This window comes from Centropristis striata, chromosome 17 (assembly GCF_030273125.1).
Source record: "Centropristis striata isolate RG_2023a ecotype Rhode Island chromosome 17, C.striata_1.0, whole genome shotgun sequence".
Classification (NCBI taxonomy): domain Eukaryota; kingdom Metazoa; phylum Chordata; class Actinopteri; order Perciformes; family Serranidae; genus Centropristis; species Centropristis striata.
Genome location: NC_081533.1, coordinates 3,597,115 through 3,616,840, shown reverse-complemented (window position 1 = coordinate 3,616,840; position 19,726 = coordinate 3,597,115). Strand labels below are relative to the sequence as shown.

At 38.6% G+C, this 19,726-nt stretch overlaps 2 protein-coding genes across 2 annotated transcripts in view; one reads left to right on the top strand and one right to left on the bottom strand.

Moving 5' to 3' along the window:
• The first annotated feature begins 3,015 nt into the window (after positions 1-3,015).
• LOC131989471 (zinc finger protein 431-like) overlaps positions 3,016-19,726 on the top strand; it is a 191,578-nt gene continuing 174,867 nt past the window's right edge. The window contains exons 1-4 of the mRNA XM_059354704.1: positions 3,016-3,084; positions 4,551-5,819; positions 11,243-11,579; positions 11,657-11,823. Of these exons, the coding sequence (XP_059210687.1) occupies positions 3,067-3,084; positions 4,551-5,819; positions 11,243-11,579; positions 11,657-11,823 (1,791 nt within the window). The 5' untranslated portion in view covers positions 3,016-3,066. The remainder of the gene's footprint in view (positions 3,085-4,550; positions 5,820-11,242; positions 11,580-11,656; positions 11,824-19,726) is intronic.
• On the bottom strand, positions 14,308-18,068 carry LOC131989500 (zinc finger protein 271-like). Its single transcript, XM_059354741.1, has 3 exons — positions 18,012-18,068; positions 17,280-17,353; positions 14,308-15,446 (listed from the first exon to the last, which is right to left on the bottom strand). The coding sequence occupies exons 2-3, from the start codon at positions 17,295-17,297 to the stop codon at positions 14,595-14,597; spliced, it is 870 nt and encodes a 289-aa protein (XP_059210724.1). The 5' UTR covers positions 17,298-17,353; positions 18,012-18,068; the 3' UTR covers positions 14,308-14,594.

The following is a 19,726-nucleotide window of genomic DNA, read 5'->3' as shown; positions in this document are numbered from 1 at the left end:
TTCTTAAACTTCCTTCTTGTAGTTTCTGTAAATCTGTAACATTTTTATCTGTCGTGGATGTTGATTTTTATTCTCTAGTAAAATGTTTTTCTTCACATGAATGAGTCAGATGTGTTTGTTGTCTTTGCAGCAGCGAGGGATCAGCCCCAACCTGAGACACCAAACACACCAAGTCAGGGAACAGATCCTCCTCCAACAGGAAGTGGACAACAACCAGAGAGTGGAGGAAGGATGCTCCTCTACTGTGGACTGGGACTGACAGCAGCAGCTCTGTTCACTCTTTGTTTCTGTTACTGTCTGAGTAAGAAACAAGATTTCTGCTTCAGAGGTGGATTTGATAAAAGTTACAGTCCACCAGGTGGATTAGAGGAAACAGTTTAATCAACAACTTTAACAAAACAAAAAGTCAGAACACATCAACATATCAGCAGGTAACAATATCAACAACTTTGATGCTTCACAGACACACGAGAGAAATGATAACAGAAGTCTATTGAAACTCATCGTTCATTCTTTTTGTATCAACTTCAGTTACTTTCCTCTTTGTCCTGAACACAGAGAGATAACACTAAAGTTTATATTTTCTCACATGTCTGGAAGAAAAGTGTGAGTTTGTTTGACTTCCATACAGCTGATTTAAATGTCTGTTGTTTTTTAATATTGACTCACATTCACTTCAACTCAAACATTCAGAGGTCAAATAAATTATAACAAAGCACTTTAAAACTTCAGGTTATTTGAGTAATATGCAATATTAAAATCAATGTTTTGTTACTGTTTTATTCTGGTTTGTTAAACGTGGCTGTTGTTTACTGTCATTATTTCATTGGACTGTATGTTTGCTGATATGAAAGCTGTTATTAGTGGTGAGGAGCAGCAGAGGGAGCTCTTTACTGAAGGGAGCTGCTCTGCTTTAGAAAGTCTCACCTGTCTGCAGGTTACAGCTCTCATCATTTACACCATCAGACCTTTAAATGGAGCTGATGATCACAAAGATCTTCTGCTCTCATTTCATCTGCTACGTTTACTTTAAATGTTTGTTCATCATGTTTGAGTCGCTGTTGAATTTTATTAAAATATTTTTTTCTTTTGTTTGGACAAACTGATTGTTGAACTGAATGATTTGTTAAATAGTTCCCACAAATAAAAATTCATTAAATATACTATATATTGAATTGAGTTATTCAGCTTATAAATTAAACATTCAGAGGTCAAATATATGAAAATATATCATTTTTATTATTTTCATGGAAACAAACAGCTGAAGATGTTAAAATATTAACAACAAAGAGGATTTGGACAAACAGTCAGTCACTCATTGGCTGGACCAATCGCAGATGACATTGATAGACGAGGGGCGGGACTACACCCTGGACGGCCAATCAGAACAAAGGAATGTTTCTGCTCATCACATGTTTAATATTACAGGTAGAAACTGGTGAAATGGTATTAAACCTGAACTTTATTTCCTTTAGTTGTGATCCTGACGTGGAAGCAGCTGGAAATGAAAAATAAGAACATTGTTCAAACAGGCAGGACTGTATTTCATTTTAATCATATTTGACTGATTTTAGTAAAAATAATTCAGTGGCTATTTCAATGTGCAGTAGATGTTTTTCAGCCGGAGCTGAGTTTCCCTCATTTCAGGGTTAACATACTCGAGGTTTTCAGAAAACCTGCTTTCTGGAACATAATATAGAATATAGGAACGTTATTTATTGTTTATTTTTATTCTATTTATGTACAGTCATGGAAAAAAATATTCGACCATCCCTCCAGTTTCTTGTTCATTTTAATGCCTGGTACAACTAAAGGTACATTTGTTTGGACAAATATAATGATAACAACAAAAATAGCTGATTAAAGTTTATTTTAAGAGCTGATATCTGGCCAGATATCAGCTCTTAAAATAAACTAATTTTAGACCAGAATGAACATTTCCATTTTATGACACTTTATACTTATAATCCACTACATATAACTGACAGCTTTTGTTATTTTTCAGGGTGACATTTAACATGAACATGTTTTTAAAATGTATGATTAATGAACATTTTTATATTAATAATTAGGTGCTGATTCCATAGAGCTGCAGAACTTATATATTTACATATATTTTATATATTGCAGTGAAATACAAGGACACAGTGAGGAAAATGTAAAAAGAGCACAAAAAGACCCTGAAACTGCTTGTTGGGGTTTAGAGGGTTAACAGGAACAATTTAATTTTTAAAAAGTGTTTTAAACCATCTGTGAACTAAATGAGTGTAGATTAAAGACAGCCACAGCAGGGGGACTGAAGGCTGCAGAAACATAACAAGAGAGAAAAAAGTGACATAAAGCCAACAGTGATGTTCTGGCCAATCACAGCACAGTCACAGAAGTGGGCGTGGCCTAAAGTGGGTCGACACCTTTCTTATGACGGTGCAGAGAACAGACACAGAGACAAAGAGAGAGAAGAAAAGGAGCAGAAGAGGAGAGTAAACCGCTGCTGGATCCTGTTTCTGAGCAAACATCTGGTGAGTTCACACTTTATTTTCTGCTCTGTTCTCTTTATGTTGTTCTTCTCCTGCAGCTGTTAACCTTTCTCCTTCTTCTTGTTGACACGGGAAGTTCTTCTTCTGGACTTTAGATCACGCTGTGTGTTGTAGAGTTCAGTGCTTACTGAAGTGCTTTTAATGTGAGCTGCAATGAGATTACGCTTGATACATAAAGGTCAGATACGACATTTCTGCAGTGGTGTGTGTGTGTGTGTGGTTGTGTGTGTGTGTGTGTGTGTTGACACACTGTTGACACATTAGGTAAACTGTTGACACATTAGGCTGCTATCAAAAAGAAGACACATGGAGAAACAGTCGACACTGGAGGGAACTTTTGATCTAGAACAGTTGTAATAAAACAGGTAAAAGCCCAAGGATGGCTCAGGATGTTCATGTTTATTCAGGATATATATGTTTATATATTTATTTATATCCTCATCGTGTGTCTCTGTTTGTTGACTTCACAGCTCATCTGTTTCACGAGACACTTCTGATTCCAGGACGTACGTCTGAAAGAAGAAGAAGAATGAGTCCTCCAAGAAAGGTCAGATCACTCTAATGAACTTGAGTTTGTGTTTGTGTGTTTTTTTTTTTTCAATTTTGTTCTCTTTAATTTAGATATAATCTCCTCTTTAGACCCCGTAGTATTAGTGTTTTATTATTAGTATTAATATTTTATAATGTCCATCCAACTGTCCCATAGAGACTAATGAGAACTGGGAACAGACATTTCTAGAAGAAAAACACAGTTTTCTAACCTGCAATGTTGCTCACATTTTTTTTGCTACAGACATTAAACGTACATCAACGCGTTCAGGGGAGATTTATCTCTCTGATGAGACTAATATTTTGTTGTTAGGACTTAGGTTTTTGAGAAAACAAGAGCAGTTCTAGAGGTGTGATTTCCATTAAATGACTTTCTCAGCTGTTAGATATCAGCTGATAGTCTGTGCCCCTCCCCTCTCCACTCATCACCATAGCAACCAGGTCTTCAAAATAAAAACCCATAAAGTAACTATATCTAATAATGTGGGTGCCTTTGATCTCATTGACTTACTTTAACTCATAAAAAGCATATTACTATGTCAAACAATATGGGAACAAATGAATCAAATCTGCATTGATGGACAGGAAAAGTTTTATTCAGCAGGCAGATTAATACCGACGATTCTGCAGAATTAATGAAACAGCACAAGAAATGCACATGTAAACCACAGACTGACTCTCCACCCCCCATCCAGACATGTTTATTATCTCAAAACAATCCGTGTTTCTTCCAAACTTGGCCTTCACTATTTGGACGTTCCTCCCCTACTCCCACAATCTTTCAAGGCCCTAGTTAGGACAGGCTGAGCCTTGTGATGTTTCACTCATCTAGTAACCTAGTGGGATCCAGTTCCCACCACATCACATGAACCCGGTTCCCAGAACATTTTTTGACAAAAAGATGATTCATTTTGATATTGTTCTGTTGCTTCCAGTAGCTACTTTATTTCTTCACCAGAACTTCCCCCCTCCCTTACTGTTGCCCCTGGTTACACTCACAACTGGCTGTGCTCGCAAGTCTTGATAGGGGAAAACAAAATATTGACCTGAGTCTGTCGGGGACCTTGTGTTCCCAAGCTCAGGCCGGAAAAAGAGATAATGATGAGACTAGGAAAATATAGAAAATGTGTTATTTACTTTTTTTGGTATTTGTGATGCTCATGAATAAATATGAAACACATAGAATGATTTGAGTAATTTAAATTTCCTTCCACACTTACTTTGTATAAATGTATGTTTATTTTTATTGCAACAATCCAAAAGAACCACAGATACTGTCCAGAATTAAGGTACTGCTTGTCAAAAAATAAGCTGAAAGGAAAATATTACTTAGTAACATTGACTTGAACATTGAGGGTTATGTTGTACAGACGTGATCTAAATATTACTGATGGTTTTAGATAGCTTGCTTCACCATAGCATCTCACTCACACTCTCTCTTTTTCTTTTTGTCTGTTGCTATAGAAACTGGGAGAACGAGAGGGACTCAAGCATCACCGCTGTGAGCTCTGTGAGAAATCCTTCACAACAGCTGGACGCCTGAAGGTTCACCAATGGGTTCACACTGGAGAGAAACCGTACAGCTTTGACCAGTGTGGGAACGCTTTCACCACGGCAAAGGACCTGAGAGAACATCAACGTGTTCTCACCAGAGAGAAAACGTACAGCTGTGACCAATGTGGGAAAGCTTTCACCACGGCACAGGTCCTGAGACAACATCAACGTGTTCACACTGGAGAGAAACCGTACAGCTGTGAGCAGTGTGAGAAAACTTTTTCACAAAGAGGTCACCTTGTTGCTCACCGACGCGTTCACACTGGAGAGAAGCCCTACAGCTGTGACCAGTGTGGGAGTGATTTCACCACGGCAAAGAGCCTGAGACAACATAAACTAATTCACTCTGGAGAGAAGCCGTACAGCTGTGACCAGTGTGGGAACGCTTTCACCACGGCACAGGTCCTGAGACAACATCAACGTGTTCACACTGGAGAGAAACCGTACAGCTGTGAGCAGTGTGAGAAAACTTTTTCACAAAAAGGTCACCTTGTTGCTCACCGACGCGTTCACACTGGAGAGAAGCCCTACAGCTGTGACCAGTGTGGGAGTGATTTCACCACGGCACAGAGCCTAAGACGACATCAACGTGTTCACACTGGAGAGAAACCGTACAGCTGCGACCAGTGTGGTAATACTTTTTCACAAAGTGACCACCTTAATGTTCACCGACGTGTTCACACTGGAGAGAAACCGTACAGCTGCGACCAGTGTGGTAATACTTTTTCACAAAGTGACAGCCTTAATGTTCACCGACGGGTTCACACTGGAGAGAAGCCCTACAGCTGTGACCAGTGTGGGAGTGATTTCACCACGGCACAGAGCCTGAGACGACATCAACGTGTTCACACTGGAGAGAAACCATACTGGTGTGAACAATGTGGGAAAACCTTTTCACAAAGTGGTGACCTTAAAGTCCACTTACGAGTTCACACTGGAGACAAACCATACTGGTGTGACCAGTGTGGGAGTGATTTCACCACGGCACAGAGCCTGAGACGACATCAACGTGTTCACACTGGAGAGAAACCGTACAGATGTAGCCAGTGTGGTAATACCTTTTCACAAAGTGACCACCTTAATGTTCACCGACGTGTTCACACTGGAGAGAAACCATACTGGTGTGAACAATGTGGGAAAACCTTTTCACAAAGTGGTGACCTTAAAGTCCACTTACGAGTTGACACTGGAGAGAAACCATACTGGTGTGACCAATGTGGGAAAACATTTTCTGAGATGAGTATCCTTAAAAAACACCAACGCATTCACACAAAGTCTTCTTAAGCCTTTTTAGAACCAAGCTAGTTATTTATTCATGCCTCCTCTTCATGTGCTGTGTTGTTATATTCTGAACTTCTCTCTGAAACTAAAGACTGACAGCAGTAACTGAGTCTGACTGAGGTGGTTTGATCCAGTGAGGAGGAAGAGGAGATGAATAAACAGACACACAAAAACACTCCAGATTTCCAACTTACTGGGGATTTCCACCGGGCGCGTTACAGCAGCAGCACGGCTCCACCGCGGTTTTGCTGCGTCTTCTGCCCGGCGTCAATTCACACCGGGCGCGTCACGTCAGCTTAGCGAGCCGGTCGTATACACGCGAGATAACGTTATCACGCGATAATCCTGACCATACGGGAGACCGCAAGATCCCGTGATAAACTCTAAACTCTATTTATACAGTCTATGGATAAACTGTGTGTGTAAAGTAAACAACAACAACAACAACCAACAGCTTACTTTGCTTTTCTGACGTGAAAGATCTGTTGATCTGACCATCTATCCTTATAAAAACAATATGTTATGTCATAAATGATTGTATGATGTTCCACTTCAACAATCAGTCTCTTGTCGTCCGTGTCGCCGATCCTCTGAGACCCTTTGATTGATTGATTGATTGATTGATTGATTGATTGATTGATTGATTGCTGATCTGATGCTCCGGTCATGACATAATGTTGATGTGAAGTAGTTTTAGGCTGCATGAACTGCATATTGTGTTTTATTTTGAAAGGGGGCGGAAGTGTTTTACGCTGATTCTGAGTCAGACTTCCTGTCTGGTGCGATCTGCTCTGTTGAGATTTACGCGATTTGGCAGCGTCTCGCGGAGAAATAGAAGTCCTACCTAATGCTCGCGTAGAGACGCTGCTGAGACGCTGCAGTAACGTTACGCAGCGCGCCCGGTGGAAACGCTCTCATTGATTAGAGTGTTACCTATTTGCAACGGCGAATGCGACGCTGACGTGACGCTGCAGTAACGCGCCCGGTGGAAATCAGGCTTTAGACTGAACAAACCTTTATTCTTTTGGAATTATGAAAAAAAATCAAAATATCATTTTAAATATTGATCTATTGTTACTTTCATTGTCAGCATCAATATGGTCATTATTATTAATGATCTGACACCAGTAACATAATAAATAGCATTAAAACCTGCACAGCCTGTAATCGGTGCTGGAATGTAATTTACGACATTTGTCCAAGTACTGTACTTAAGCAAAGTTTTTTGGGAGTCGTAAGTTGAATATTTCCATTTTAATTCACTCTATACTTATAACCCACTACATTTAACTGGCATCTTTAGTTATTTTACCAGTTGAGATTTAACATGATTTTTTTAAAATGTTCAATTATTGAAGATTCTGACATGAATCCAAGATTAAACAACTGAAAAAAAGAATTTTTTTATCTGGATTTTCATTCTGTGTTGTGCTTTTTTATTTTAGATTTTTTTATTTTATTTCAATGTGTTCACTTGTATTTGGTTTTCTATTATTTTTTTCTGTAACTACTAAACTCTGTAACTTCAGTTCCTTTGAGTTAAGTTCTCCACATCAGCAGTGTTTGCATTACTGCTGGAAAACATGTTTATATGTCTGGATCAATACAGATGTTTACATCTGCACTGACTAACCAAACATGGATCATCACACGTCTCCAGCTTGGAGGGACAAAGTGCGTCTCTCTTCAAATAACATCTGCGTGCCATCGGACCATCAACTCAATGAATTCTTGTAACTTGGTCAGATCTTCTTGATCCTATTTGGCTGATAGAACTCTGTCCCTATCCAGCTGAACAGTGTGATGTGACTCTGTTTCTACATGATTGCTATTCTTGTCTGACTTGTATACTCATTATAATCTTTGTATTTTTTCAATATATCAACTTGTATTAAAGTTACTTAAAGAAAAGCATGTTTTAAATACTTTTTATTTCTCGCTAAGGAATCATTTGTTAAATTCCTCAATAAATTAGTACATAACAGCATATTCTGTAGTTAAAATGAGCCCTATGCTGACAACAGTAAAATGCTGCTCACATGAAGCAGCTCCTTCGTCTGGATTTTAATGTTTCTTAATATTACCGTCAGTGGAATATTAGCTGAACTCGACATTTTTCATTGAGAAATCCAGCGAATACAACAGATATTATGAGCCGACTGATATAAAGTGATAATCAAACCTTGAATGAAGGCCGTGTATCAATAACACATCAGAGTCGTTCAGTCATGAATGATGAAATAAAACATTAAAACTCAAAACTCTGCTGCAATAATACTTTATTATATTCATCACAGTTCTGCAAACAACGAGTATATTGTGTGTTTATGATAGTGAAAACAGTTTTGAGCTGTGAGATGGAGCCCAACAGCTCACCGAGGTGTTTACTGAAATATTCATCCTCTCACTTGAAGCAGCTTTTGCTCCCACATGCCTCAGTCCTCCACCATCATTCCAGAGCCTGAAAAGACTTCTGTGAAGAGCCTGAATGACTGTGGCACAGTGTCGTTAACAGCATCAGTCATGAAGTGCTCTGAGAACACAAACCGACCACAGGCTCCTCACACTCTTCACACATGACTGCAGCCCCATCCACACCTCCAGCTGCATCATTCAACTCACAGGTGACACAACAATAGTGGGACTGAGGAGACGGCGTGCAGGCTGGAGGTGCAACATGTGACTGAGTGGTGTCGGGACAACAACCTGCTCCTTCACACCTCCAAGACAAAGGAGACGATGGTTGACTTCAGGAGAACAAAGACCAGTGACCACCTCCCCCTTCCTTGGAGTCAACGTGTTAAACCACCTCACTTGGACCTCCAACACCTCATGCCTGGTCAAAAAGACCCGACAATGACTGAAACAGGCCCCGCCCCCACAGGAACTGATGCTGCGTTTCTACAGGAACAAACAAACTGAAAATAAAAGTTATTTATTAAACTTTCAACAACTATCTCCCTGTAAATAACCTGCACATGTATGTACAGAAGTAAAATCTATTTTAAAGCAGTTTTTACTGTTTTCTATATTTCACACTGTGTCATCTTTATATGTTTATGTATATGTTCTTTTTTTTGGAGAGAGAGAGAGAGAGAGAGAGAGAGAGAGAGAGGCCACCACAATTTCAAAGTCTAATGACAATGACGGTCTTTAAAGATCTCTTTCTGGTTTCTGATGTTATCTGGAGCAGATTTGGACACACTGGTCTGAATAATAAAACATTTATGATATTGTGTAAATGTGTCAGTGTTGGAACAGGAAACAGAGGATCAACTCATAATTTATTGATTCTCAGAAACAGACGGCAAAAGAAAAACATCAAATTCAGATTAAATTAATCATTACTAGAATAATTCAATATTTATATTTTAACATAAAACATGACTCATCAGGAGAATATAGGAACGGTATTTATTGTTTATTTTTGTCCTATATATGTATAGTAAAATAAAGAATTAAATCTGATCCACGCTCCTGTCAGAAGGTGGCGCTAATGATCCTGAAAGCTGTTTGCAAACCGGCAAAAACAGGAGAAGAAGACGCACCGGGTGTGGGCGGGGCTTAACGAGACGCTACAAAGCCGTGAGGGAGTTGTCCAGACCAGGATCTAAAGTCCAGCAGTCCCAGCGGAGGTCAGGAGCAGGAGAAGCACAGAGCGGAATGGAGGAGAACCAGGACCCGGAGGTCCCCAGTAGACCAGCAGCAGGCTCGAGCTCTGAAGTGAGTGGAACAGATGAAATACTTTCTGTTTTCTTTGTGTGTTTGAGCTCCAAAGTAGCAGATTGCAGTCGGAGGAGTTTCTTAAAAACGGTTTTCTTTGTTCCTGGAGGCATTTAATCCTGAATCAGGTCTCTTTGGGGGGTCCGGCTCAGTGGGGGAGGGGTTCCTGGTTGTTCATGTGTGAATGTGAGTTTGTAAAACCGGTTCAAACCGCTCCAGGCTTTGTGTTCACGTGTTTTTCTTTGTTGTGAGGGACAAACTACAGACTGGTTCCAGCTTTAATAAACTCTGATCACATTCACTTCCATCAGCTCTAAAAAGCTCCAGCTTTAGTTCCCTTTTCCATCAAATCAAAAGTAGTTTATTGAACTTTTCCTTCTCTGTGTAACTTTATTAGAATCAGACTCTTCTCTGCTCCCTGCAGATAAAAATGGCGACATCTGTTTGTGTGAATGTAAGTTGGTGCAGACAGAACTTAGACACATACATGTGTGAATATTAATGAAACCATAAAGAGTAAAATCATCAGTTTGAACCGCTGCAGGTTTCTTCTTGATGCTGAAACAATCTTTGAGTATTTAGTGTTTCCTGGTTTCATCCTGATGAGACTCTGTTGTTGTTTCATGAGTCCTCAGGAGAATCCTCACAGAGAACAATGAGGCTCACTGATCCCACAATGCTTTGCACTTTTGCATATTGTCCAGATACCATTCTGGGCTTTTATTTTGAAGGCCTGGCTCATCCTGCCTCTGCTGGTTGCTGCTGTGAATAGAGCAGCAGAGTGGAGAGGGGAGGGGCACACTATATCTAACAGCTGAGAAAGGTCATTCAATGGAGAGCTCACCTCTCAAACTGCTCTTATTTTTTTCAAACATGGTGAGTCATAACAACAAAATATTATTATCATCGAGAAGAAAATTTTCTGATGAAGGTTAATGTAATTTTCACTTGTCTTGTAAAAAAATATGTCAGCAAGGAGGTGGGTTAGAAAACTGTCTTTCTCTGTTACTTCTAGAAATGTCTGGTCCTAGTTCTCATTAGTTTCTATCGTTTGGATTGGAGTTTCTGTGACATTCAGACTCACTGAAAGAAATCTGTACGTCCCATTGATTCCAGAGTAGAATCCAATCCACTTTATTTGTATAGCACATTTAAACAAGAAAAACGTCTCCAAAGTGCTGTACAGAGAATGTCTGAGAAGAGCAAACATTTCTCTTCAATCTTCCCTAAAAATGTGTTCTTGTTTCATGGCATAACCCTGTGTATGAAGAGAACAAGCTGTGGGAACCAGCAAAGTTTTTTTTTTAAATTGTCCCAGCCTCTCTTCACTCAAGCTGTGATGTCATCCACTCTAACTCTGAACATTCAGTCCAATACACACCCATTATAAACTATAAAAAACAAAATTATAAAAAACACTAAACACAAAGTGATAATTCTTGAAAAGCAACATACTATCATGCCTCAAACTGACCCTCACTCTTTCTGTCTGTTTGTTGCTATAGAAACCGGGAGAAAGAGAGGGACTCAAACATCACTGCTGTCAGCTGTGTGACAAATCCTTCACCACAGCTCGAAGTTTAAGGCGTCACCTACAGGTTCACACTGGGGAGAAACCTTACAGCTGTGACCAGTGTGGGAACGTCTTCACCACGACACAGAGCCTGAGACAACATCAACGCATTCATACTGGAGAGAAACCGTACAGCTGTGACCAGTGTGGGAACACTTTCACCACAACACAGACCCTGAGGCAACATTATCGTATTCATACTGGGGAGAAACCATACAGCTGTGACCAGTGTCGGAGCGCTTTCACCATGGCAACGACCCTGAGACGACATCAACGCATTCACACTGGAGAGAAGCCGTACAGCTGTGACCAATGTGGGAAAGCTTTCACCACGGCACAGAGCCTGAGAAAACATGAACGCAGTCATACTGGAGAGAAACTGTACAACTGTGATCAATGTGTAAAAGCTTTCACCACATCACAGGGCCTGACCTTAAAGTTCACCAACGCATTCACACTGGAGAGAAACCGTACTGGTGTGAACAATGTGGGAAAAGGTTTTCTCAGAGTAGTTCCCTTAAAGTTCACCAACGCATTCACACTGGAGAGAAACCTTACTGGTGTGAGCAATGTGGGAAAATGTTTTCTCAGACTGGTAACCTTAAAGCTCACCAATGCGCTCACACAAAGTCTTCTTCACCATTTTTATAGTCAAGCTAGTTATTTCTTCATGCCTCCTCTCCATGTACTGTGTTGTTATATTCTGAGCTTCCCTCTGAAACTAAAGACTGACAGCAGTAACTGAGTCTTACTGCGGTGGTTTGATCCAGTGAGGAGGAAGAGGAGATGAATAAACAGAGACACAAAAACACTCCAGAGTTCAAACTTAGACTCAACAAACCTTTATTCTTTAGACATTCTGACAAAATCAAAATATTGTTGTAAACATGATTTTATATATCTCAAGTTGTTGCTTTAATAATCCTGTTTTTTAAAATATTTTCATTAAATGTTTGGACACAAAGAAGCTTTCTCAGTTGATCATTATCTTTAATTATCTGACATCAGTAATATAATAAACACAGCTAAATTGTATGTATGTATGTAGAAAAACACCATATTATTGGATGTCCAAGAATTGGACGACAACAAAAAAGTCATACTATAGCATGTTGTTTTTTGTCAAAATGGTGAAATTTAAAAATGCTTAAATTTTTTTTAAAATGACCCAATTATAGTCTATTGATTGATATTAGAGCATAGTATAGCCACAAATGACAGAAAAACACATTTTATGGAATGTAAAAAATTTGGTCAACAAAAAACGTCAAACTATAGCATGTCGATTTTTTTTCAAAAGTGATCAACTTTCAAAATGCCTAAAATGGCCCAATTATAGTCAAATCAATCAAAATTCCTTTTTTTTTTTTTTTTTTTTTATCCCTGAGGGTAAATTCAGTGAGTCTGTTTTCTCTGTTAGAGTGAGACAGCCTGATGGCTGTAGGAGAGAAGGCTCTGTTGTATCTCTCTGTCCTGCAACGGAGAGAGAGGAGCCGTCCACTGCTGTTTTTTGGTCCATAAAGGTTTTGTGTAGCGGATGATCTGGGTATTTCAGGATGGCCTGGAACATGTTGACAGGTCATCTCCCCACCACCTCCTCCACCTGGTCTAAAGAGCTGGTTCTGTGGTTGGAGCCAGGTTGGACACACTGTCCAACCTGGCTCCAACCACAGAACCAGCTCTTTAGACCAGTCTGTCCAACCACCTTCATGTCTGTGTCTGATGTTTAGATATGAGTATGGCCAGAAATTGCAGAAAAAAACATATTAAGGGTTGTCCAAAATTTGAAAAAAGTCATACTATAGATTTTCAATTTCTGTAAAAATCGATCAACTTTAAAAAATGCCTAAAATGCTTGAAATTGCCCAACTACAGTCTATTGATACATATTAGTGCATAGTATGGCCAGAAATTACAGAAAACCATCAAATTAAGGCATGTCCAAAATTTTTAAAAAAGTCATAATTGGTCAATTTTTAAAATGCCTAAAAATGTTTGAGATGCCCCTATTATAGTCTGTTGATACATATTAGAGAATGCTATGGCCAGAAATTATTAAGGGATGTCGAGAAAAAAAAAAAAAAAAAGTCATTTTAAAGCATGTAGTTTTTGTCAAAATTTGTCAAATTTTAAAATGTTGATTTTTGTCAAAATTGGTCAAATTTTAAAATCCATAAAAATGCCTGTTGAGGAATTTATTGAGTGATTCCTTTCTGAGAAATAAAAATTATTTAAAACTTGCTTGTCTTTAAGTTTTTTTTAATCGAAGATAATATATGGAATAATCAGCAATCATGTACAGAGTCACATCACACTGTTCAGCTGGATAGGGACAGAGTTCTATCAGCCAAATAGGATCAAGAAGATCTGACCAAGTTACAAGAATTCATTGAGTTGATGGTCCCATGGCACGCAGATGTTATTTGCAGAGAGACGCACTTTGTCCCTCCAAGTTGGAGACGTGTGATGATCCATGTTTGGTTAGTCAGTGCAGATGTGAACATCTGTATCGATCCAGACATATAAACATGTTTTCCAGCAGTAATGCAAACACTGCTGACGTGGAGCACTTAACTAAAGTTACAGAGTTTATCATATCAATCCATCCCCAACAATATATATGGCAAGAATAAAAATACAGGAAACCAAATACAAGTCAACACATTGAAATACAATAAAAATTCTAAATAATAGAAACTTAACAGAGAATAAAAATCCAGATTAAAAATGTCTTTTTTCAGGTGTTTAATCCTGGATTCATGTAAGAATCTTCAATACATATTTATTTAAACATTTTTTTCATGTTAAAGCTTAACTGGTAAAATAACTAAAGCTTTCAGTTAAATGTAGTGGATTATAAGTATAGAGTGAATTAAAATGGAAATATTGTGCTTAAGTAAAACTAACGTATTATTTTGCTTAAGTACAGTACTTGAGTAAATGTAATAAGTTACATTCCAACACCGATTACAGGCTGTGCAGGTTTTAATGATATTTATTATCTTACTGGTGTCAGATAAATAATAATAATGACCATGTTGATGCTGAGAATGACAGTTCTCTCTCTGTTTATTCATCTCCCCTTCCTCCTCACTGGATCAAACCACTGCAGTCAGACTCAGTTACTGTTTTCAGTCTTTAGTTTCAGAGGGAAGCTCAGAATGTAACAACACAGCACATGGAGAGGAGGCATGAAGAAATAGCTAGCTTGGCTCTAAAAACGGTAAATGAGACATCCTTTGAAATAACTGGTGAGCTTTAAAGGTTCTACTATGAGAAGACATTTACCCACATTGGTCAAACTAATACGGTTTGTCTACAGTATGACTGCGTTGATGTCGTCGCAGGCTCTTTGCACTAGTGAAAGCATGGCCATATTAGTCACAGCTGTACGGTTTCTCTCCAGTGTGAACACGTTGGTGAAGAACAAGGTTACTTCTTTGCGAAAATGTTTTTTCACACTGGTCACAACTGTACGGTTTCTCCCCGGTGTGAACCCGTTGGTGAACATTCAGGCTGTGTCTTTCTGAAAAAGTACTGCCACACTGGTCACAGCTGTATGGTTTCTCTCCAGTGTGAACGCGTCGGTGATTAACAAGGTTACTTCCATTCGAAAACGTTTTTTCACACTGGTCACAGCTGTACGGTTTCTCTCCAATGTGAACCCGTTGGTGAACATTAAGGTGGTACCTTTGTGAAAAAGTACTGCCACACTGGTCGCAGCTGTACGGTTTCTCTCCGCTGTGAACACGTTGATGTCGTCTCAGGCTATTTGCCGTGTTGAAATCGCTTCCACACTGGTCACAGCTGTAGGGTTTCTCTCCAGTGTGAATGTGTTGATGTTGTCTCAGGCTTTGTGTTGTGGTGAAAGCGTTCCCACACTGGTCGCAGCTGTACGGTTTCTCTCCAGTGTGAATGCGTCGGTGAGCAACAAGGTGACCTCTTTGCGAAAAAGTTTTTTCACACTGGTCACAGCTGTAGGGTTTCTCTCCAGTGTGAATGTGTTGATGTTGTCTCAGGCTTTGTGTCGTGGTGAAAGCGTTCCCACACTGGTCACAGCTGTACGGTTTCTCTCCGTTGTGAACACGTTGATGTCGTCTCAGGCTCTGTGTCGTGGTGAAAGCGTTCCCACATTGGTCACAGCTGTACGGTTTCTCTCCAGTGTGAACCCATTGGTGAACACAGAGCTCACAGCGGTGATGTTTGAGTCCCTCGCGTTCTCCTGGTTTCTATAGCAACAGACAAAATGAAAAAGAGAGAGTGTGAGTGAGATGCGATGGTCAAGCAAGCTATCTAAAACCATCAGTAATATTTAGATCACGTCTGTACAACATAACCCTCAATGTTCAAGTCAATGTTACTAAGTAATATTTTCCTTTCAGCGTATATTTTGACAAGCAGTACCTTTATTCTGGACAGTATCTGTGATTCTTTTGGATTGTTGCGATAAAAATAAACATACATTTATACAAAGCAAGTGTGGAAGGAAATTTAAATTACTCAAATCATTCTATGTGTTTCGCAAATACCAAAAAAAGTAAATAACACATTTTCTATATTTTCCTAGTCTCATCGTTATCTCTTCTTCTGGCCTGAGCTTGGGAACACAAGGTCCCCGACAGACTCAGGTCAATATTTTGTTTTCCCCTATCAAGACTTGAAAGCACAGCCAGTTGTGAGTGTAACCAGGGGCGACAGTAAGGGAGGGGGGACGTTCTGGTGAAGAAATAAAGTAGCTACTGGAAGCAACAGAACAATATCAAAATTAATCATCTTTTTGTCAAAAAATGTTCTGGGAACCGGGTTCATGTGATCTGGTGGGAACTGGATCCCACTAGGTAACTAGATGAGTGAAACATCACAAGGCTCAGCCTGTCCTAACTAGGGCCTTGAAAGATTGTGGGAGTAGGGGAGGAATGTCCAAATAGTGAAGGCCAAGTTTGGAAGAAACACGGATTGTTTTGAGATAATAAACATGTCTGGATGGGGGGTGGAGAGTCAGTCTGTGGTTTACATGTGCATTTCTTGTGCTGTTTCATTAATTCTGCAGAATCGTCGGTATTAATCTGACTGCTGAATAAAACTTTTCCTGTCCATCAATGCAGATTTGATTCATTTATTCCCATATTGTTTGACATAGTAATATGCTTTTTATGAGTTAAAGTAAGCCAATGAGATCAAAGGCACCCACATTATTAGATATAGTTACTTTATGGGTTTTTATTTTGAAGACCTGGGTCATCCTGTCCTGGCTCACTCATGCTGGCTGGTTGCTATGGTGATGAGTGGAGAGGGGAGGGGCACAGACTATCAGCTGATATCTAACAGCTGAGAGAGTCATTTAATGGAAATCACACCTCTCAAACTGCTCTTGTTTTCTCAAAAACCTAAGTCAAACAAACAAACAACAAAATATTAGTCTCATCAGAGAGATAAATCTCCCCTGAACGCGTTGATGTACGTTTAATGTCTGTAGCAAAAAAAATGTGAGCAACATTGCAGGTTAGAAAACTGTGTTTTTCTTCTAGAAATGTCTGTGCCCAGTTCTCATTAGTCTCTATGGGACAGTTGGATGGACATTATAAAGTATATAGTATAAAATACCTTAATAATACTCTACATAATAATAATAATTAAATAGTATTCATATATCTTGTTGAACAACAAGTACAATATTTATATTGTATTTCTTTTTTAATCCCTTTAATAATATTATAATACTTATACAACTCATATTAAATGTCATAACAATAAAAACAAATTAAAAAATGTACACAATATTCTATATTTAGAAATCTGAATTAAATATTCTTATTATATTTGAATAATATTTCATTCAAAACAAACGTCAAACTTTAATTAAAAACTATTCATATCATAATTTAATCAGTTTTTCGAATATTTAAAATAATTGAAAAACTGATCTTATAAAATATTAATACTAACAATAAAACACTAATACTACGGGGTCTAAAGAGGAGATTATATCTAAATTAAAGAGAACAAAATTGAAAAAAAAAAAACACACAAACACAAACTCAAGTTCATTAGAGTGATCTGACCTTTCTTGGAGGACTCATTCTTCTTCTTCTTCTTCTTTCAGACGTACGTCCTGGAGTCAGAAGTGTCTCTTGAGCTGTGAAGTCAACAAACAGAGACACACGATGAGGATATAAATAAATATATAAACATATATATCCTGAATAAACATGAACATCTTGAGCCATCCTTGGGCTTTTACCTGTTTTATTACAACTGTTCTAGATCAAAAGTTCCCTCCAGTGTCGACTGTTTCTCCATGTGTCTTCTTTTTGATAGCAGCCTAATGTGTCAACAGTTTGAGAGTCTCTGTGTAAATAGTTGCTCCTCTCTCTTGGCGGTGTGTGTGTGTGTGTGTGTGTGTGTGTGTGGTGAGACAAAGATGGATTTTTGCTTTTCCAAATAAGATGAAGACAGAAACAACACAACATTCATGTGAATACTTTGTGTTTTAGAGTCTAATGAGTGTGTGCTTCATTCTGACATGTTGATGTGCTCTAACCACCACACACACACACACACACACACACAGCACCACTGCAGAAATGTCGTATCTGACATTTATGTATCAAGCGTAATCTCATTGCAGCTCACATTAAAAGCACTTCAGTAAGCACTGAACTCTACAACACACAGCGTGATCTAAAGTCCAGAAGAAGAACTTCCCGTGTCAACAAGAAGAAGGAGAAAGGTTAACAGCTGCAGGAGAAGAACAACATAAAGAAAACAGAGCAGAAAATAAAGTGTGAACTCACCAGATGTTTGCTCAGAAACAGGATCCAGCAGCGGTTTACTCTCCTCTTCTGCTCCTTTTCTTCTCTCTCTTTGTCTCTGTGTCTGTTCTCTGCACCATCACAAGAAAGGTGTCAACCCACTTTAGGCCACGCCCACCTCTGTGACTGTGCTGTGATTGGCCAGAACATCACTGTTGGCTTTATGTCACTTTTTTTCTCTTGTCAGTCCCCCTGCTGTGGCTGTCTTTAATCTACACTCATTTAGTTCATATATGGTTTAAAACACTTTTTAAAAATGAAATTATATGAATGCTTCTGTTCCTGTTAACCCTCTAAACCCAAATAAGCAGTTTCAGGGTCTTTTTGTGCTCTTTTTACATTTTCCTCACTATGTCCTTGTATTTCACTGCAATATATAAAATATATGTAAATATATAAGTTCTGCAGCTCTATGGAATCAGCACCTAATTATTAATATAAAAATGTTCATTAATCATACATTTTAAAAACATGTTCATGTTAAATGTCACCCTGAAAAATAACAAACGCTGTCAGTTATATGTAGTGGATTATAAGTATAAATTGTCATAAAATGGAAATGTTCATTCTGGTCTAAAATTTTATATATCTTATCTTACTGGTGTCAGATAATTAATAATAATGATCATGTTGATGCTGAGAATGACAATAACAACAGGTCAGCAAATAATGAATCATGAATTAGCAGTTTGAAACGAAGAGTCAAAGCTTCTCTTTGTGTGCAAAGATTTAATGAGAATATAAAAAACAAGATTATTAAAGCAACAACTCTGACAGGATGCAGGTTCAACAGCAACAATCACCTTTACTGGAAAAAAACAGAATTAAATCAAATCATGCTTCCAGCAATATTTTGATTTCGTCAGAATTTAACAAGTATAAAGGTTTGTTCAGTCTAAGTTTGAACTCTGGGGTGTTTTAGTGTCTCTGTTTATTCATCTCCTCTTCCTCCTCACTGGATCAAACCACCTCAGTCAGACTCAGTTACTGCTGTCAGTCTTTAGTTTCAGAGAGAAGCTCAGAATATAACAACACAGCACATGAAGAGGAGGTGTTAGAAAAATTGCATGAGGAAACCTCGAAAATTGATAATCTGTCACCAACAGAAAAAACCTCACCATTTTTCTGCGCGGATCGTTGATGGGGAAATGAAGAGCTGGAGACGTCCAAGTTCTCAGTTTAACATAGTTTTATTACAATACCTCAAAAAATGTGCACTTTACAGAGAATCTCCGGGTTCAAAAACTCATGTCCCTGAATACAAACAGACGTGTTTCAGTTCGCGAAGTCTGAACCACGACTCTCTCCCTGAACCCATTAAAATACTAACATTTGTTTACAAAACATGCTGGTCGATTTCTTCCAGGAAGTTCCGCCTTCTTGATCGCTGATTCGCCAGTTTTAATTAACACAACGCCACCTGGATGCTTGCTGCCGCGGACAAGGCCATCCTGACCTGGCCTCTTCTCCAGAACATTCAACAAAAAACCTCCTGCCTTGTTTTGTGTAACAAAGATATTATGTCTACAGAGTCAAAGAATTTTCACTGTCTCACATAGATTCTAAAAGTCCAAAAAATATGAAACAGACAATGAAATATATGTTATAACATTAACACACAGACATAATCATTGTATCAAAATCATATTGTCTGACTTAATATAAATGCATAGAGATATTTATTACACGCAAGTTTT